Raw genomic sequence first — 21,661 nt, 5'->3', positions numbered from 1 at the left:
TCATCTTGTTTAAAGTGACACACACCTTCCCATCCCGTCCAAGCTGCGCATAGCTTTCTCCTCATTCCCAGCACTTGATGTATCCTGTGTCTGACCTGCCTGTCATGGTCTCCACTGGAGGACAAGCTCTGTCAACACAGGGATATTATCTGCTTCCTCTTCCTAGGTGATCCCCGGGTCTAGAACAGTGATGGCACCTGGTAGATGTCCATGCTCACTGGGATGATGGAGAGGCTTTTCTAGTGCAAGTCTATAATCATTTAACTCAAAGTAGGCTGGATTGCTGGAGCATCAAATATAAATGCAAAACATTCTAGAACCAGTGGGAGTGAGTTTTGGATTACCTCCAGCCTGGCTGCAGTTGAGAAGTTGACAAGAAGGTTGAGTGGTGCTATCAACCTTCATCAGCCCTTTGCTGCCCTCAGAGGCCAGAGGTGTAAGTGAGCCTTGGGGCAGGGGCTTGGGCTTGGATGCTGCCTCTGTCCTGGGCTCCCCGGTCTGCAGGACAGTTTCATGACTCTGAACTGAGCATGTGTCTTCACTGCTGCTCTGGTCCCAGGAGGAGTATTAGCAGGGATCACCCACATTTCCCAGGGTACAGAAGGTCCTGGGTCAGGCTTGCTGAGGAACTAGTCTTTCTAGGAAACAAAACATTATTTTTGGTTCAAACAATGTGGTGGCTTTTTCTGAAAAGAGTTGAATTTTGTGCTTGGAGAATAAAAGTGTGCCGTAGTGGTAGGAGGGAGAATTATTGTCTTGTGTTGGCATGGGGTTTTCCTTTCACTTAGTCAGACTTTGGTCAGGCTAAGGAGTACGAGGAAGCTTTGCTTCCCCTCATGGCAGTGTCTCTCTGAGGAGGTTTGCATGGAAACTAGCTGAGGTGGAGGGAACTGGCTGAGGTCTGCTCGGTAAGATCATATTCCAGACCCTTTCTTTCCTTCATTTCTCTCCCACTTTCCTCCTTTAGACAAGGAAATGGCAGGTGCATCCTGGAGTTTCAGTCATCTGTGCTGAGTGAGACATGTGAATGAATTCTTTTCTGTAGAAGGGTAAAGACCTTGTCCATATCTAAGTGGTATGTCTTCTAGAACTTTTCATTTGGTGCTTAAAATTACCGTTCAACGGTATTAAAACCGGTGTTGTTTTCTATGAAGACTGTTCCTGAGTAGGAATCAGATGTAGCTTTATCTCTGTTGGCTGTATTATTTCCTGTAGTTGATGTTTGTTTGTTGTTAGAAAGTCACTTCATAGTAATCACAGTGATTGAGAAAAGGAAGGAGATGAGGAGTAAATGAATTATTAAAACCCTTAATGAAAAGTCTTATTAGGGACATGTCAAGGGACTTCTCACAGGCCCACTGTAGTTGTGCCTCCTCATTATAGGTCGCTTCCCAGATAAGTTGGATGATCCGGGCCTGCCTTTTGTACTGTTTTCATTTTTAAAGACAGTGAAGCAAGGTTAATGAAAAGCCCTGGCCTCTCCAGGAAGGGGACACCCTCCTTGCCTGAGGTCCCATTAATTTCTTTCTGGAGAGAGCAGTGTCCTGTATGCCTGTTAGAAGGCGGCTGTAGCAACAGCAAGCACTCTGTGACAATCCTTAAAGGTGTCCCTTCTTCAGGATACAAGGTGTGTGTGTTTTTAATTCTTTACTGAAAGAATGTGTATGTACTGAGCCATGGTGAAGTACACTTGTTTAAACTTGTGTAACTAGTTCTTTTTGTGTTCCTGTGTCCCCTTAGAGCCTTCCTTCAAGGATACCTGCTTTCCTGTTTATAGCATCACAGTCTCTTTGCTGTTGTGTGAACATAATGGAAGCGGATCACGTGACATATGCTCATTTGTCTTTCCCTTGGTGTGTGTGTAAGATTCATCCATGTGGTTGAGATAGCTGTGGCCCGCTCATTTGTTCTTGTTTCGTCCAGTGTATGACTGTATCACAGTATCTGGCTAGCTTCCAGGGAGGAGCTGTTGTGGATAAATAACCCTGGCATAATTGGTCTCGCCCTGACTTTTGGTTAGCATGCGCACATATTTCTGTTGAGTCTGACATCTAAATCTGGAATTGTGGGCCATAAAGAGGCGTATGCTCAGCTATAGAGAAAAGTGCCAGGCTTTTCTTTCAAAGTGCGTGTAGTAATTTATACTCTCACTGCAGTATTTGAGAGCTTGAGGTGTATTATAAAATGGCTGGCTTAAAAAACAAAAAAGAACTAAAGTGAAGTTTAAATCACCATTGATAATAAAAAGAGTTAATTCCCAAATGCTAGAAGTTCTGTGTTGTTGGGGGTGGGACTGTTGGGCCAGTAGGATTTGTTGGTGAAGGTGGGCCTTTGCAGAGGGCTGTGGAGATAGGGCCAGACCGCTGACATTCTTCACAACCAAGCCAAGTGGGAAAACAGCTAGTCATGGGCAGTGAAGGCAGAAGCTGAGCAGTCCGTTGCGAAAAAGCCCTCTAACTGTGGGTTTTATAAAAACAGACATTTCTAGTTAGAATGTTGATCTGTCTCCAGGGGTTGGTGCTAGGGGGCTATCCCTACAGGATTTCCTACTCCCTCACCCCCTAACCTGCTGTGGAGTATAGTGTTCGTCCATCTGTGAGGGATACTTCTAGATTCCCATTAGATGCCTAAAAGTGCAGATAATGCTGAACCCTATATATACTTCGTTTTTTGCCTTTAGATACTTACGATAATGTTGAATTTACAAATTAGGTAGGCACTTGTGTGAAATTAAGAAAAACAGAGTTAAAAATTGTAACAATGTACAGTAATGAAAGTTATCTGACTGTCCTGCATTACTTGCAGTCCACTAAACCCACATTTTTGGTAAGGAAGTGAGGTCAGCCCTGCCTACATGGTGGTGAGTGAGATGGCTGTAAAGGGGTTATTGAAACCCCCAAAAGTAAAGCCGTGGTTAAAGAGCCCTGGGTTGGGAGCTTGTTTCCCTGGCTCAGCTGGCCTTCTTGTCATGTAGCAGTCGTCCTTCTTTTCAGTGTAAGACACAGTGAACTGTGATTTGGCTTGGCTGTGATTAGCAGCAGTGGCAGATACATGGAGGGGGCACTGGGTTTCTGCTGGTAGAGGTTGTCTTGACCAGTCTTCTGATTTGGACAAATTCTGAATAAAAGATTTTAAAAATGCCTCTTGAAAAGCATAGGGTGGCTCAGAAGATTCCAAGGAAGCTGGTAAATAGGGTATCCAGGAGGTCAGACTGTAGTATTTCCAGGGTCAAAGGGCAGAGGTCAGTGTGGGCAACATGCTAGGAAGTGATCCTCCTAAAAGCTGGTACTACTGAGGGCGATGGAACCTCCAGGGGGAGGCATTAAATACTTCTGTGGCCAGAGTATAGTTGAATGGTTGGTTCCTGCTTAGCATTGAGGAGGCCCTGGATTCCAGCCTCAGCCCTGCAGAAAAGAAACCAAAACAAAAACAGAGAACATTTTTCCTACTGTAGAGCTGCTAGGGTAGGGGGAACACAGCCTGAAAGTGAGTGTCAGAAGTTGTCCCTCATGAAGGTCATATGACAGACATGCTAGAAGTTCAAACTCATTTAAGACTCTGCTTGAGAGGTGACTGGACAGCACTTCGGGCCAGTCCTTCAGTATTTGAAGGACCACATCTATTTTCTGGACTTGGAGAACCCTAAGGCATGATTATAACAGGAACATGGACAGTGGATGGTTATGAAACACATGGAACTAAACACAAGGTTGCAAAGTACTGTGGACGAAGACCAGTAGGAACAGCTCTATGAACATGAGGTTTAAATGCCACCACTTGCTGTGCTGAAAGTAACAGGAAAGGCTTAAAGTATCCACAAGTGATAGAAACTATAGAATGATCTAGCACATTTGGAAAGGGGCCAAGTACAACTTAGAGGTATGGAAAGTCCAATAATTGTAACAAAAACACAACAGGTGGATCCAGTAGCTGCTGCGTTTGACAGGACTGATGAGAAGAACTGAACTGTAAGGTAAAGCAGAAGAAATACCCAGAATTCACTGTGGAGAACCACAGACAAGTGATTTGTGGGAGCAATGGAGAACCAGGGGGACAGGCTGAGAAGTGTGTTGAATTACAATTCCAGAGGAGGGAGAAACAAGCAGTGTTTGAAGAGATAGTAGCTGATAGTCTCACAGAATGGATGAGATACCCATCTTTTCAAAGATCCCCAAACAATCCAAACAGAATTAAAAGAAATCTACATGATGTAACTAGAGAAGAATTCAGCAGTGGGGGAGATCATTTCTTATACATTTTTATTTTATTTATTTTATGTACATTGGTGTTTTGCCTACATGTATGTCGGTATGAGGGTAGGGTGTTGGATCACCTGGAAATGCAGTTACAGACTGTAATGAGTTGCCATCTGGGTGCTTGGGAATTAAACCCAGCTCCTCTGGAAGAGCAGCCAGTGCTCTTAACCACTGAGCCATTTCTCCCCCTCCCCCTCCCCCGTGTGTGTGTGTGTGTGTGTGTGTGTGTGTGTGTGTGTGTGTGTGTGTGTGTAGGGGGGCAGGGGGTATTTTAAGGCAGAAGCAAGACTTACTAGTAGACCATCAGGATACTCTAGGGTGTTCCTGGAAGGAAAGTAAGGCCAGGAGGAAAAGAATGAAAAGTGAAGAAGGTGGTTAATATTTGGACAGTTCTTAACAAATGCCATGATGTCGGGGAGACTGAAAAACTGTAAGGTCGAGCACATAAAAACAATAGTTAGGGCGAGTAAATGAATTAGTAGGACAGAATAAAAATTTTGCTTGACTTTTATGACTGCTGAATGTTGATCTCCCCCACCCCCCAAAGGTTACTACTAAAGAATTAAAGAGCGGGTTACTTCTGTAATACTAGAAGGGGAAATACAACATTCAAAAGCAATCAAGAGGGATAAAGACAAAAAGCAGCCCAGGACAGATGGGAGACTAATGTTAGAGAAAACACAGATTTCAACCCAGTGTATTAGCATTCATATTAAATGCCAATTACCTAAATACTCCAGTTAAAGCAAAAAGACACTGTTTGTGCTGAATTCTAAAAGTACAGTTATTGCACTGTCATAGATAGGATGGAAGAATATAGCTATAGAAATATCACTAAAAGAAGGCCAGTTCACATGTGCTGGTGCTGTATGCTAGCCCAGTAGCCTGGGCTATGTAGAAAGACCTCCATCTTAAAAGAACGGAAAGGAAACCGATGTGTCATTGTTATGGGAATAGACTTTAAGAAAAACACATTGTGATCGCTTAGCAGCTTTTTGGCTGTGATCGAGTGTAAAACCACTATAGAGGGAGGTGAATTCAACAGTTGAAGCATTTTAACTTAAAAAAAAGTGTGTGCGTGTGTGCGTGTGCGTGCGTGTGCATGTGCGCGTGCGCGTGTGCGCGTGTGCGCGCGCGCGTGTGTGTGTGTGTGTGTGTGTGTGTGTGTGTGTGTGTGTGTACATGGTCAGAGGACAGCTTGTGGGAGTCAGTGCTCTCTTCCTACTATGGTTCCAGGGATCACACTTAGGTTGTCAGCTTGTGTAGCAAGCTCTTTTACCTGCTGGCCCTTCCACTGGCCCCATTTTAACTTTTGAGTTAACGTAGTCTTGATATATAAAGTGGAAATGGTCAGAATTTTTATGAAATGGTCTAATTCATAACCACAGTAGAGAAATTTTAGTGGTCCTATAACTAATCAACAACTTAGGATAAACAGTAAAGAATATATTCTGTATATGACTATATATATAAGAAACCCACAGCCACCTCACACACACTTCACAGTATTCAGATGGCTGTGTCAAGGGCAAAAAGCAGTCCAGGATAGGTAGAACTCTAATGTTATACAAAATACTGATTTAAACCCAATTCAGGTAAATTAGAAATATGAATAAAAAATAATAGAAAAATCACTGTGTATTTGGAAATTTAAAAATACTTCTAATGTTTGTAGATCATAAAGTAGAGAAATATAAAATGATTTGACAGCAATAAAGAAAATGGTACATATTAAATTTGTAGTGTGTAGTGGAAACCTTTTTTGACAGATTAATAACTTTAAATACATTGAAAAAGGGAAGAAGAAAATTATTGAGCAAAGCATCTATCTTGATGCAGTTTATGCTAACTAGGATAAAAAGCAATTTCTTTAACGTGATAAAAGTCAGAGTGAGCCCAGGTCGGTCATGAAGTCGGGGAAGGAAGAACAAAGGAGACAAGACAGGCAGCCGCGGAGCCACGGGGTGGGCCTCCTCCATAGAAGAGGTGGTGGGCACTGGCAGGTCCCAGGCCCAGCCACGGGCAAGGGACAGAGAGAGGAGCAACATGAAGTACAGAGATCGGGGCCTCCCTACAGATGCAGACGCTGAAAAGACAAGTGGGCTTGGTGAAGAGCTTATGATCAATGAATTTTTTAAAAATTAATACACCACCGGCGCAGCACACAGCTGCGTCCTGAGCACTCTGAAGGCTGAGGTGGGAAAGATCTCGAGGCCAGTCTAGGATATGTAGTATTAAAAAAAATTTAGTAGAAAGAGGGGGAGGAAGATGTATCACTTATGATACGTAGCTTGTTTTTTACAGGTTAACATGACAAAACTTTTGCAAGTTGTGACAACCCTGATGCATTTCTAGAAAATCGAACTTACCAGTACTAAACTTAGGGGAGAGATAAAACTGCATGTTCCTGTAATCATAAGGAAATGGATCCATGAGTAAGCTTTACGAAGAAAATACCAGGCCAAATGCTTTCACAGGTTTGCCCTACCAAGCATGTAAAGAATACACATTCTAGTTCTTCTCAAACTTAGAAAAGAGAAAGATAAGGACATTCTGTATCTACTCATTCTGATGTCTGCTAACCTTGTTCCATAGGAATAGTAGAAGGGATGAAACCACCAGTCATCTCGTACCTAGGAGTAAAAGCCAAACCCAACAGTACATATGATGACAAAGTTATGTTTGTCCTAGGAATGCAAACTTCCATTAGTGTTGAAAAGTAAGTGTATATTATGTTCATCTGCCATACTGACAGGTTACAAGAGTAGAATAGTATAATTATCTTACAATTATAGAGAAAATATGGGATAAAACTTACATGCATACTGTGGGTAAAAAGCAACTTCTTTAACCTGAGAAAGATAGCTACAGAAAGTCAGCAAGCATCGCGGTGCAACTAGGCACCTACATTGTCCCCTTTGATATGAGGAAAGACTGTCTGCTCTCCTTCTCTTTAGCATTGTATCAGAGGTCCTACTCAGCAAAAACCCAGGAAAAATAAAACAGATCAAGATTGGGAAAAAAGGAACAAGTTGATTTATATGCCGACAGGTACTGGAAAGTTAAACACAAAACAACAACAACAAAAAAGGAAAGGCGTATGGCTAGAATTAGGCAGAGTTGCTCAGGAAAACAGTAACCACATGAGAATCACTCACTCCTTTGCATGCCAGCAACAGACAGACAACAGAACCTTAGTGACCATTTGCAAGAGTAGAAAACTGAAGAACCAAGAAACGCCTCTCCTCTCCAGCAACACACAAAACATTTTTCTCCGTCCAGATCCTGTGTTTTTCTCTTTGGATTTATTCCTATATGTGCTGGTTATCAAGCACTCTGATAGAATATTTAGTGGTTCGATCACAGCCAGTACCTACTGAGAACTGATGTTTGGTTGGATGCAGTGCCGACTGGCCTCTGCTTTCTGGGGATGACTGTCTATTACAGTAAGAAAGCTTTGTGGACCAGTTGTCTGTTTTGAGGATCCTTTATCATGCCGTATAGGCCTGTCTTCTTTAATAAAGTGGAAACTGGTGGCTTCTTGTAACCCCCCGGAGGGTTTAGTTCTATTCAGATACCTACTTTCTCAAAGACTTTTTTTTTTAAAGGAAAGAAAAGCTTGTTAATTCTCTACTTTTTCCTCAGGCATAGAAATTGAATCTGAAGTGGCTGATGATTAAGCAAGGCTTATAATAGAATATATTTCTATTTTTAGTGTCTCAACTCTTTAAAATGAATGGCATTGTTTCTTTAAAGTAGGAAGTTACTTTTAACACATGAAATAAATTATTTCAAAATCCTACATTTAGTTGCTACATTGTCTTCAGTTACTCTGTTTTTAAAAAAATGAGTTACGTTTAACATTTTAGAGGAGGCTCTGATGCTTCTTTGGAAATATTAGTTGATGGTAGTCAGCATTGCGCTTCATAGGTAGAGAGGTTGCCAGAGGAAAGTGAGGGGGTGACAGGCCCAGTCTGAGCTGACTTTGGGAGACTGTTGGGTGGGGTGTGGGCAGCTGATGTCATCTTGGGCCTTAATGTTGAGGTGGAACAGGAATTTGAGATAGGAAGTGGGTACTAACATCTAGTGTGTCCCGAACTTCTGAAGGGCTGCACCCTCCATGAAAGGGCAGGCAGTTTCCTAGTTAGTAGCAAGAAGAGATGACAGGGGACAGCTGAACCATCGGGGCAAAAGCTGAAGTTTTTCCATCATAGGTCCCTGCCACATGTAACAGCCCCTTCAAGGCCTGATTGAAGCAAAGATAAAATGATTTTTAGGGGAAAGTCTCTAAAGAATTACCACCAATAAAGCCCAACAAAAACGTAGTAGAAAATTACAACTGAAGGTAGAGCAGAAGGCAAGGGCAGAACTGGAAAAGAGGTCAGAAGGTCCCATGAAAGAAGGCAGGCAAGCAGACTTGAACAGGACAGAACAGCTCCAAGAACTCATTAAGAAGCTGTTTAGATTCAGCCTAAGAGAGAGTGGTTGAGTGGATCTTACATCTGAAGTCTTCCCTAATGGCTGCACAAAGAGAATTATTAAGGTCTAATTAGAGGTGACACCTTGAAGGAACATAAGGAGTGAGACAATTGTCAAAGGAATTCAGTGATGAAGAGTTTTCCAGAATTGAAGTCGGTGTGATGACTCCTCAAACTTGGAAAGCACAATAAACGTAAATAAGATTAAATCCACATATGTATTTTGTGGACTCCTCAGAACCCTGAACATAGAACTTAAAAGTGATGAGAAAGGCTGGGGAGAGCACAAGGTCCTGTGTGCGGACCCTATACAAAGGTCCACCTGTAACTCTGGCGTTCAGAGGCAGAGGCAGGATCTCTGGGGCAAGCTGGCTAGCTAGACTAGCCCATCAGTAAGCTCTAGGTTCAATTGAGAGACCCTGCCTCAACAAAGAACTCAAGAATGATAGAGGAAGACCCTTAAGTCAACCTGGGGCCCATCTCTGTGTGTGAACATGTTCGTTCACACCTGACATTTCACCACTCAGGTGCACACACCACACACAGGTATGTAAAAGATGGTGAGAGATAAAAAAGATAAAGGGGTTGCAGTAGGTTGGCAGCATGTTTTCAGTAGTAATCTTTCTACCACCAAAGAAAAGCCAGGAGATAAAAATCAAATCTTTAAGAAAGAAAGCTTTTGTATGGATTCTGTATCGTTAATTCATTCATGAAGAATGAAGGTGAAATAAAAATCTTTTCAGAGAGGGATGACTGTAAAAGTGGATCAGGAAGCTGTACTTGGTCAGAGAATTGACCAACAGAGTTGTTGGCAAGACCCGAATGGGACGAAATACAAGTAGCAATGATAAATAAAGGACAGACTTCTGAGTAATTAAACAAATGAGTATTAGCTGTCTGTCAGAGCAACAGTGATTGGGTGACATGGGGCAGGGCTCCTGTCGGATGGAAGGAAGGCAGGCAGGCAGGCAACAGACTTAAAGCCTTTTAGGTTCTCCTGTTGGAACGGAGGATGGAGGAGTGAAACTGAGTCAGGTTTGTACGTTAGGAAAATGTGGGGTGAACATTACAGCTGAAAAATGTAAAGGAGCTGGGCATACTAGTGCATCCCTCCCTTTTATCCCAGTAGTCATGAGGCAGATTGAGATTGAAGCCAGCTCGGTCTACCTAGAGTGTTCCAGGCCAGCCAGGGATACATAGTGAGACAAACAAACATTAAAGGGAACTCATTTTAAAGGAAGTACAGTGTTTAGCACCCAAGCTATAAAGCGAGAAAGTGCTTGACTAGTCAAACATTGCAAAGGGGATGAGGTGCAAGTGAAGAGACGCTGTCATCGGTAGGCACCACAGAATCAAGAGGATGGGTGAGTGGGTTACAGAAGATCATAGTATGTGTTAGGGACTAAACCTAAGACACATTGCCCCTGGGGTTAGAATAAAATCCAGCTATATGCTATTTTTAGAGTAACACTTAAAACACAAACGCAGAAAGGTTGAAAAAGAAAAAGAGCCGGGTGGTGGTGGCACACGCCTTTAATCCCAGCACTCGGGAGGCAGAGCCAGGCAGATCTCTGAGTTCGAGGCCAGGTTGGTCTACAGAAAGAGGTCCAGGACAGGCTCCAAAACTACACAGAAAAACCCTGTCTCGAAAACCAAAAAAGAAAGAAAGAAAAAGAAACATTCTAGTCTAATACTAATTTCACAAGAGTTGGAGAAGCTTTGAAAATAATAAGACAGGCTAGAATTTAATGAAAAAAAATCATTATTGAAGAGGGTCATTCTCAAATGGGAAGAGAAAAGCAGGTACTTAAGCAGGAAGATCTATTAATTGTGATTTTATATTCTAATAAGATGGTCTGAAATAAAACACAAGTCGATAGATTCCAAAAAGCAGAGTATGTGAAAAGTATGTGCAGGTAGTGGTTGGAAAGGTGAGAGCTCTCAATGACTGTGGATCAGACAAAAAGGTCAGAGAGACGGGAGAGAGTAATTGAGTTTAGATCATAGTTCAAAATGTGGACGTTTATAATGCAGTTAAAATTAGGATTTCTTTGTGATACTTCAGTCCCTTCTGTATGTTAGGAAAGTTAATACATCACCATACCACAAGTCAAAGAAGAAATACATGGGGATTTGGAAATTGAACAATAATGGAAATGTTCATTAAAGCTTTAGGATGAAGCAATAGGAGTTTTTAGAGGAAATTTATTGCCTTAAGTATTTGCTACCAGGAGAAGACCAAAAATTAACATGTATTCATGTCTAAGAAGTTGGAAGAACAGTGTAAACCCATGGAAGATGGAGGGAATAATGAGACTTAATTGGCTCACCAACCCAGCAGTTGGATGTACAGTCATCATCAGTGGTTATTTAAGTCAGTGCTCCTGTTACCTTCTCTCTCAAAGGAGAGATCTCAGGCTTCCTCCTTGACAGCTCATCTCATCCTGTAGTCTTCTAAACCTACGGAGAACAACAGTCCCCATGAACTGGAGTGAAGGGCTGATCCGAAGCCCATTCGATGAGAGTCTAGTGGTTCTGCCTCCCGGGTGAGGACAGCGAGAGTGACCTGATTTCTCTCACTTTGAAGACAAAGGCCACCAAAAATAAATAAATTTTTTTAAAAAAAGGACATCAAATCTAGAGATGTTATTTAAAAAAGAATTTCTGTCAAATGTTTCTGTTTCAGTTACCCACAGTTAACCATGGTCTAAAAATATTAACTGGAAAATTCCAGAAATAATGAGTCACTTTCACATTTTCTGTCATTCTCATCTATTGAATGTCATCCCAGGACATGAACTGTCCCGTTAACACAGTGCATCCACATTGTATATACTACCTGCCCATTAGTCTGAATTATCAGATGGACTATTGTAGAATTATATGACTAATCTTTATTTAATTGTGGCTCTTAAACTCAAGAGTAGTAATGCTGTCAGTGGTATTATTATAATTGTTTTATTTGATTGTTGTTGTTTTGCCTTTTACTGTGCCTAGTTTATAACCTAAACTTTATCATAGATATGTATATATAGGAGAGAACATAGTGTACACATACAGAGTTCAGTACTATGTGTCAGGATTCCCTTTGAATCCTGAAATTTAGCCCTAGCAGATAAGAGGGAGCTACTGTATTATAATTCAGTATATTTCACATTAAAGGAGAACATGTCAGATGATGTGAAAAACAGTTGCTCACTCAGTGCTCATTTATTTATTTTTAACCATAACCAAGAAGATAGTATACATATTTAACCTGTGGAGAGGGTTCTACCAAAAATGTGTGTTGATTCTCCATGTGATAGTGAAACCTGAGCTGTGGGGATGCAGGAACCCAGCAAGGAGGCTCCTGCTACCAGTTCTGCTCAGAAATGAGGTAATGTAGCCCAGAGAGCAAAAACCAGGACTTTCTCTTTCTCACACAGATAGTTTGTTTTTTTTTTTTTAATACCAAGAAAATCAAAGCAAATGTGTAAACGCTGCAGTTTGACAAGTGTTTAGCATAATAAAAGCTGAATGAATGATACATATATAAACATCATGGCTTTACTGGCTGTATGTAGCTGAGAGAATAGGAAAAATAATTTACAAAATATGCTTTTTCTCTAGGACTTTACAAAAAGCAATAATCTAGGACAACATCACAAAGACATGGAAGGCTTTCACGGAGAAAAATCATGAGGATTTCTAGAAGCTTGAAAGGAAACATTGACGTCAGTGTAGTGCTAGAACACAGTTGCTCGTGGATGGAGTCCCTGTGTCACAGTGTTGGTTCTGCCTATGTTTGTCTGTGAATTCGGCATGATTTACATTAAAAGCTCAGTAGAAATTCTGAAGGGGATGGTACTAGGCTAAAAACCCGAAATTGATACAGGGCTTAAATAAAGACACCAGTGGAGCAGAGTATAGAATCCATCAGAAAGAAGGGGAGGCCAGGCAGGGTGTGGTGCCTGACTGTTGTCTGTCATCTGCCAAAGGGAGCGTTCAGCGACCGAACCTACCTCATTTCAGAAAGCATATCTGAAGTTCGCCGGTGAGTGTGCATCCAGACTCCCGGGCAGCTGAGTGTATTAACCCTGAGCTCTGCCTCTAGCTCTTGTACTAAAGCTGGTACAGGAAGGTAACTGAACAGTGACTGTGTCACAGTGGTTACCTCTAGGAACTGACTTTGAATGGGAGGAATCAGGAGCATGAAAGAGGTCCTTTACTCTGGTAAAGGTGTCACTCAGTTCTATGTGAATAGCATAGAATATAAAACAAGCACATAAAGAGTATGGCTGTTAGCAGGTCATAGGAGTTAAGGAATTAGCCAAAGCTATTTGGATCTGTATGAGTTTCAAAATAAAGATTAGTTAAAAATTGCCAGATGTCACCCAGAATAATACCCTTTACATAGCAGTTACAGTGTTGACCTTTCTGGAAGAGATATGTGTACACACACACACACACACACACACACACACACACACACACACACACAGTATCTGAAGTTAGTGTGGAAAATGTTAGTATTTGACATACCTATATGTCAAATATATGTGGTTGGGAAGTAATCATACTTTCTTCTCAAACTCTGTATCTGAACAATACAATTAATACAAATAATACAAATTTACTGTTTCTTTTCCAAAGTGCTAAGACTAGAAATGCCCCAGATTTGGGGTTTTGTTTTTGACTTTGGTATGGATCTGTGAGATATTTTAGGGATGAACCCAAATCTGAACATAACTTCATTCCTGTTTCCTGTGTACATTATGTACTTTAGTAAGTTTATGTAGCTTAATTTACTTTAAAAAATACTGTTATCATTATATTATTATTAGTTTTATGTGTGTGTATGTGTGTTCCTGTATGAATTTATGTGTACTGTGTGCAGACAGGAGCTCATGGATGTGAGAAAAAGGTGTCACATACTCTAAAACTGAAGTTGCAGTTTTGAGTCACCGTGAACCCCTATGTGCTGGGAACTAAACCTTGGTCCTCCGTAAGAGCGGTAAGCATTGGCACTGAGTCTGCTCTCCAGCTCCCAATTTTAACCACCAAACCATCTCTCTAGCCCCCAATTTTACATATTTTTAATGTGCCTGATTTTAAAAAAGGTTTTGTGTGGTTTTTTGTTTTTGTTTTTATTTTTGAGATATGGTCTTGTTTTGTAGCTCAAGCTGGCCTTGAACTCAAAATCCTCCTATATGGGCCTTCTAAGTGCCCCGGGACTATAGGCATGTGTTCCCGCACCCGGCCTGTGCCAGTGTTTTGACTGAAACCCATCACATAGGTTTGATAGAGACTTTTCCATCTGTATACCATCTCTTGCTCCCTTACTTTAAAAAATAGGTGAATTTCAGATTTTTGGATTGGGAGTACTCAGTCTTTATTTTAAAATATTAGGAGATGTCTATCTTGATGTGGTTATAACTATTGTTGCCTTTATTTTTTTGCTATTCACTACCTTTTTGGCAAGTCACCTTGACTCAGGAACAGGTCTGGAGGCTTGTTATCTTTGACCATCCTCTACAAGATGGCTTCTCTGAGTACCAGGTGTTGTCCACTGTAGAACAGCTAGCTAGTAATAAAACAAACTTCATGTTGTTGTTGAAGGTCCTTTCCTAAAATCAACCTAAATCTCAAGTGCTGAATGGGACTGAACTGGCTTTATCATGCCAGTTGAGTTAGTAGATGCGGTCCACTTTTGAAGAGTCGAGAGCCCCCCTTTCATGTTCCCCAAATCCTAAGACCAGAAGAAGCAGCAGTCTCTTGGGCCTTAAAGATGGTAGTGAATTCTATTCAGCCAAACCTGGGAGTGGTCATGGCCTTGGTTTCCTTCCCTCCTAGGGCTTTCGTCAGCTAGTCTTTCATGAATATGTTACAATAATAGGTACAGAAAAATACCTATTTCACCCAAGTTTCTGGAGATGACAGAATAGAGATTCCTGTTGTGAGATAGTATAGAGAATGGGTGGGCACACATCTGGCCCGAATCTTAGCCCATGTAGGCATGGCCCAGGGGAAAGCCCTTGAGATGAACTCTGTGGTCTTGGAACAGTGGGCAAGCTGCAGGCATGAGGTAGAGGCTCCTGCCTTTATTAGTCGGTGGGCTGAGAGTCTCCCAGGATGTGTTTGTGTCTTCACCTAAATTCTCTTTGAGGGGGGGCAGTATTTCAGCTTACAGTTATAGTTCGTCATGAAGGTAAACTGTAGCTAGAGTTTTCCTGCCTGGCCCACAGTCAGGACAAATCTCTCTCACCCGCCAGTCCCACAGCCACTCAGACCCAACCAAGTAAACACAGAGACTTATATTGCTTACAAACTGTATGGCCGTGGCAGGCTTCTTGCTAACTGTTCTTATAGCTTAAATTAATCCATTTCCATAAATCTATACCTTGCCACGTGGCTCGTGGCTTACCGGCATCTTCACATGCTGTTTCTCATCGTGGCGGCTGGCAGTGTCTCTCTGACTCAGCCTTCTGCTTCCCAGCTTTATTCTCCTCCTTGTCCCGCCTATACTTTCTGCCTAGCCACTAGCCAATCAGTGATTTATTTATTGACCAATCAGAGCAACACATTTGCCATACAGAACATCCCACAGCAGTAAACTCACTCTGAGAGCAGAAGGTCATTTTTTTTTTTCCATTTTCATCCCTTTGCTGCTTGCAGAGATACTGCCTTAGCTTTAAATGTTTCAGTGTATTGCTAACGACTGGGCTTTTCATTTTACTGTGAAAGCTTTCTTAAAAAAAAAAAAAATCTACCTCAGGAATTAATGGTAGGGATGTAATTTTTTTTTAAAGCAGCTTGCTCTGCAAAAGTTGGGAAGACACATTTAAGCTGTTATAAACATACTTTGTGTGTGCTGCAGGGAGAAAATAATCACCCAAGTTTGCTTACCTTGATTCTGAACTCCCCACAGAGAGTGTAGTTTGTGTTTGTCTATGTGGAGTCAGATTAAAGGCTGCTTTTCCAGCCGTGGCTTTTCTGTCTAAGCTGAGCAGTTGGAAGGCACGAAGCTGCACAGAGCTCCACAGTCCTCAGCTGTGAACAGGCCTTGCTTTGTTGATAGCCCTTCACTGTGTCAGGGGCTGCTGACTGGTGCCAACTGCAGTTCTCTGAGAGGCCACCCCTTGAGTGCATAGATGTCTGGAGGCCACTTGGTGTTTATGGAGCTGTGGCCAGGCTGAGCCAGGCCTCATGTGGGTCGACCTCTGGAAAAGGTGATGCTCTGAGAGGTTTTGTCATCTGACTAGACAGATGTAATTTGTTGTACCTGAGCATGTCTCTGTTAGCAGAGTCTGTGAGGCTCTGTAGGAGTTTCAGTTGGGGGACTCCCTACCCCTGGAAGGGATGATCAGCTGTATCACACACTTTGTCCCTGCCCTCCTGCGCACAGACTAGAGCCAGGAGTGGGTAGGTGCAAGGAGTATGTTCCTGGAAAGGTTTCTTTTAATAGCCTTCTTTGACTGTCACATGTGAGAGCATGCGAGTCACATGACCCGGCCTTGGCTTTGGATCAGATGTCACTAGTGGTCCATAGCTAGAAGTCAGGATCCATTTGGAATATAAATGCTGCCTTGCCCAGGCTTCAAAGGCTTGTGTGGGTTGGCCTCAGCCTTTTTCTTCTGCAGAAGCAATGGCAGGGATGGCGTGTTGGGCCTTGGTCATGTACAGCTCAAGATGACAGTCTCTCGAAGAGTGAGAGTTACAACAGCCACAGTGGGAAGTAATCACCATAGAGAGTATACTAGCACATGCTTGTCACAAGCATTTCAATCCTTCCTCAAGGGTTTTATCAGAATGATGCAGAGAAAGGGGTTTGCACCCTGAGGAGACTGAGTGTCCCAGGATGTGATGCTGAGGTGTTTAAATGATGTCCTATCTTTAAGCTGTCCTAATATCTCTGTTTGGAGTCCATCATTACTCTTGAATATTTCATTCCTAATCGGTTTCCTTACTTTGCCCCTGTGGAAGAGGAGCGTAGACCTCACTGCCCACGCAACCACAGTGTCTAGAGAGCCTGGCTACAGTGTCCTTGTCTTTCTCACCTTTTCCCTCTTGTCATCCCCGCTCCTCGCCTTTCCCCTCTACACTGGAGTTCTACCTGTTCATTCTTTGCTGATCCTTTCAGAGGGAGTAGACTGTTTCTCCTTTCTAGCTCAGGGGACTGGGAGCTGATGATGGCATTGCATTGACAGCAGGAGTTAAAAGCTTGCTGAAGTGGAACTGAGCCTGGGCTATCAGCCAGGAAGGGCTGAGCCCAGTAGCCTCTGATCCTTTGGACTTGGGTCTGCAAGCAACAAGAATGGTGTGCTTCGTCCTCTTGGTTTCGGGTAGGTTGTCTGCCGGACAGCTAGTGACAGTGCCCGCTTCTTCTGTGGAGTATGCAGAAGTGAAATTCCAAGCCTAGAGTCTGTTGGGCTTCGCAAGACTTATTTCTGTTTCCGAGTGTGGAAATTGTAGGCTTCGTGACTGAGGTGGTGTTGCTACAGAAGGGGTGCTGTTCTAAACCAAGTTCTTGATTACTCTTTAGGATTACAGTACCAAGGTGTCTGTCTGTGACCCCAGAGGCTTTGTTTAGGGCACTGGCAACAAAGCAGAGTATGGTGTGCCAGGGGCCTGCTGGGAAAGCCTTCAGATGTGTTAGGGTTGACTGGGTTTTTTGTTGGTTTGTTTAACTAAACCAGCCGATTTTACATTGAAGAAAAATATAAAAAATAACCATTTCAGCCCAATGTGAAAAGTGAAAGGTCTTCGGATTACTCGGAATCCCATCTTGTGTATGTGGTGGTCGCATGCAACCAACCGTACTTAGCTTTGGCATCCTGGCCACATCGCCACTGACCCTGTTGTTGCACTTCTAAACAGCATTTGTGTTTGTGAGTGGTTTGAATCCTGTAGTGGGGAGGACTCAAGGGGTCACCTTGAACTTGGGCCATGGCCATGGTCTTTGGAGGCCACAGTACAAACTCTGGCTGTCCCCCTGTTCTCCGCCATCTGTCTGTCTGTATCTCTGGGCACTAGAAGAACTTTTCAGACTCTAGGTAAACATTACTCCTTTCTGAAGAAGGGATGAAAGAACATGGGTTTGCTTCTACTCTCAATTAGTCTGAAGAAGCAGTAAGAAAGCTTAAGTTTGGGGAGAGGGGATGAAATTGTTCAGTTCCTCAGTTTTTCCAGAAAGTAATCTACTTGTATGTGTTGGCAGGTGGAAAGCAAGCCAGCCAAGATGGATATCTACGACACTCAGACCTTGGGGGTTGTGGTCTTTGGCGGGTTTATGGTTGTTTCTGCCATCGGCATCTTCCTGGTGTCAACCTTCTCCATGAAGGAGACGTCGTATGAAGAAGCCCTTGCCAACCAGCGCAAGGAGATGGCGAAAACTCACCACCAGAAAGGAGAGAAGAAAAAGAAGGAGAAAACCGTGGAGAAGAAAGGAAAGACCAAGAAAAAGGAAGAGAAACCGAATGGGAAGATACCTGACCATGACCTGGATCCCAACGTGACCGTCATCCTCAAGGAACCAGTGCGCATACCTGCAGTGGCTGTGGCTCCAACTTCAGTCCATTCCTCTACAGTCCATACCCCTGTAGCCACAGTCCCAGCCATGCCTCAAGAAAAACTGGCTTCCTCCCCTAAGGACAGAAAGAAGAAGGAGAAAAAAGTGGCGAAGGTGGAGCCAGCAGTCAGTTCTATTGTGAATTCCATCCAGGTCCTTGCTTCAAAGTCTGCCATCTTGGAAGCCACACCCAAGGAGGTGCCTATGGTGGCTGTGCCCCCAGTGGGCTCTAAGGCCAGTGCTCCTGCCACCAGCGGTCAGGGCAAGAAGGGGGAAGGAGCCCAGAACCAGGCCAAGAAGGGGGATGGAACCCAGAGCCAAGCTAAGAAGGGAGATGGGGCCCAGAACCAAGCCAAGAAGGGGGAGGGGGCCCAGAACCAAACTAAGAAGGGGGAGGGGGCCCAGAACCAGGCCAAGAAGGGGGAAGGGGCCCAGAACCAAGCCAAGAAGGGGGAAACAAACCAAAACCAGGCTAAGAAAGGTGAGGGAGGCCAGAACCAAGCCAAGAAGGGGGAAGGGGCTCAGAACCAGACCAAGAAGGGGGAAGGACCCCAGAACCAGGGCAAAAAAATGGAAGGAGTCCAGAACCAAGGCAAGAAGACAGATGGAACCCCAAACCAAGGCAAGAAAGGAGAAGGGGCCCAAAACCAGGCCAAAAAGTTAGAAGGCTCTCCTAATCAAGGAAAAAAAGCAGAGGGGGCCCAGAACCAGGGCAAGAAAGGAGACGGGGCCCAGAACCAGGGCAAGAAAGGAGAGGGGGCCCAGAACCAGGGTAAGAAAGGAGATGGGGCCCAGAACCAGGGTAAGAAAGGAGAGGGGGCCCAGAACCAGGGCAAGAAAGGAGATGGGACCCAGAACCAGGGTAAGAAAGGAGATGGGGCCCAGAACCAGGGTAAGAAAGGAGAGGGGGCCCAGAACCAGGGCAAGAAAGGAGACGGGACCCAGAACCAGGGTAAGAAAGGAGATGGGACCCAGAACCAGGGTAAGAAAGGAGAGGGGGCCCAGAACCAGGGCAAGAATGGAGATGGGGCCCAGAACCAGGGTAAGAAAGGAGAGGGGGCCCAGAACCAGGGTAAGAAAGGAGAGGGGGCCCAGAACCAGGGTAAGAAAGGAGAGGGGGCCCAGAACCAGGGCAAGAAAGGAGAGGGGGGCCAGAACCAGAGTAAGAAAGGAGATGGGGCCCAGAACCAGGGTAAGAAAGGAGAGGGGGCCCAGAACCAGGGCAAGAAAGGAGAGGGGGCCCAGAACCAAGGCAAGAAAGGGGAGGGGTCTCCCAACCAGAGCACAAAAGCTGAGGGTATACAAAACCAGGGCAAAAAAGCAGAAGGAACCCCAAACCAAGGAAAGAAGATGGAGGGGGCCCAGAACCAGGGTAAAAAGGGGGAAGGGGCCCAGAATCAGACCAAGAAGGGGGAAGGGGCCCAAAACCAGGGCAAGAAAGGGGAGGGGGCCCAGAATCAGGGCAAAAAGGGGGATGGAAATCCTAACCAAGGCAAGAAAGGGGAAGGGATTCCCAACCAGAATAGAAAGACAGATGCAGTTGCTAATCAAGGCCCAAAGACAGAAGGTGTCTCAAGCCAGGGGAAAAAGACAGAGGGGTCCCCCAATCAGGGCAAAAAGGCAGAAGGAGCTCCAAACCAAGGCAAAAAGGTAGAAGAGTCCCCCAACCAGGGCAAAAAGGTGGACACAGCTGCCAATCAGGGTAAAAAGTCAGAATCAGCTCCTGCCCAGGGTAAAAATACAGGAATGGTCCAGAGCCAGGAGGCACCAAAGCAAGAGGCGCCTGCAAAGAAGAAGTCTGGTTCAAAGAGAAAAGGCGAGCCTGGTGAGTGCCCTGACTGCTTTGTGAGCTTGAGGGAAAGCTGTTTCTCTGAGACTGGTGGGTGTCCTTAGTGTTGTGTTGTTTCACTTGTCCTGTTCACCCCAGGTTGGGTACTGGTGACAGACCAGAGAAACAGTTCCACCCAAGTCCAGCTTGATGAACCACTGAGCTTTTGGGTTTTTATACAGGAGCCAGGGGTGAGGGTTTACTTACAAGCTGTATCACCATCAAAAAGCTCACTAAAGAGTCCTTTCTTCCCCAGGCATTGTACTATGTCACCTTGAGGAGGGGCTTGTGAGTCTTGGGACTTCCTGAGCTTCCTGAGTTCTATGAGCCTTGATCTTCTGCAGTAGGGAATGTTTTAGTTTGGAGGGTGTAGCTACAAAACTGGGTGCCATCTGTGTCAGTCCGCTGCTACTCTAGCAAGGCTGTGTAACAAGCACCTCAGATTTTATTGCCTTACAGCAGAAGTTCTCTGTCTTTGCTCCTGTGTCTTGCTAAGGTTGGCCAATGTAGGTCCTGTCTGCTGGGAGGCTCTGCCTCATGCTATGCCTTAACTGGGTTGGCTCAGGGAATGCATGAGTTCATCTGGGGCCCTGGCCTGAAGTGCCTGTGTCTCTAGGGCAGAGACCCTCTCAGGGTTACAACAGAGGCATAAGTCATTTGGAGCAGGCACATTCAAGCTGCATCTCCTTCTTCAGGGCAAGTCATGTGAATGGGCCTGAGTCAAGGTACAGGGCACCCACTATGTCCCCACTGAGGGACTGCACAGGGAGGTGTGAGAACAGTCTAGACAGGATAGTCTTGGCAAATTTTCTCAAAGGTCTGGCTGTACCTTTATCAATCTGTTTTGTGCTCATACCTCACCTAATGTTAGCTTTATTAATTTAGTGTTCTTCATATTGCTCCATCCCCTCTTCCCTAGTCATTTAATGAAGTGTTATAGAACATTAATGTGGATTCCATATTATATAGACAGGAGATAATACAGAACACTGATTTGCCTTGTTATTTTTAGTGGGTGGTAAGTATACAGATTCAGTCAGGGTTGAAATAGTGGTTGAATTTGTGTGACTTGTGAAAAGCACTTGAGCAGACTCTCACAGGGTTTTGAGGTGGTTATTCTCCCAGGTCTCTCCAGAGGAAACAACTGGGGCACACAGGTGCTTAGTGGACCTGATGCCCCAGACTGCTTCGGGGTTGGGGGGCTGCATCTGCTTACACAGGCCCAGCACAGCTCCTGGCTTCAACGGTGATGGATGCTAGGACTCCAAAGAGACATACAGAGATGGCACCATGCTGACTCCTTAAGTTCAGAGAAGTAGGCTACCAAATTCTTGAAACACTGATAACGAAAGAAGACAGACATTAAATATGAGATAATACAAGCAAAAACAACTTAAAAAATAGCCTTTCTTCATATTTCAGGGGATTGATTCCAAGGCACTCCCCTGCTCCTTGATTCCCAAACCTGCAAATGTTGAAGTCTCATAAATGGCATCATGTTTGCATATAAGTAACTCACTAAGTCCCGTATACTTCATTTTCCTTTTTAAAA

General features: G+C 44.0%; 1 protein-coding gene across 4 annotated transcripts in view; it reads left to right on the top strand.

Annotated features, from left to right (window-relative positions):
* Rrbp1 (ribosome binding protein 1) overlaps positions 1-21,661 on the top strand; it is a 65,700-nt gene that overhangs the window by 5,943 nt on the left and 38,096 nt on the right. For all 4 annotated transcript variants that reach the window (XM_059261540.1, XM_059261538.1, XM_059261539.1 and 1 more), the window contains exon 2: positions 17,931-20,106. In XM_059261540.1, the coding sequence (XP_059117523.1) occupies positions 17,952-20,106 (2,155 nt within the window). In that variant the 5' untranslated portion in view covers positions 17,931-17,951. The remainder of the gene's footprint in view (positions 1-17,930; positions 20,107-21,661) is intronic.

The sequence above is a fragment of the Peromyscus eremicus genome, chromosome 4 (genome assembly GCF_949786415.1).
Source record: "Peromyscus eremicus chromosome 4, PerEre_H2_v1, whole genome shotgun sequence".
Lineage (NCBI taxonomy): Eukaryota > Metazoa > Chordata > Mammalia > Rodentia > Cricetidae > Peromyscus > Peromyscus eremicus.
Note: the sequence above shows the minus strand (reverse complement) of the source record. Positions and strands in the feature narration are given on the sequence as shown.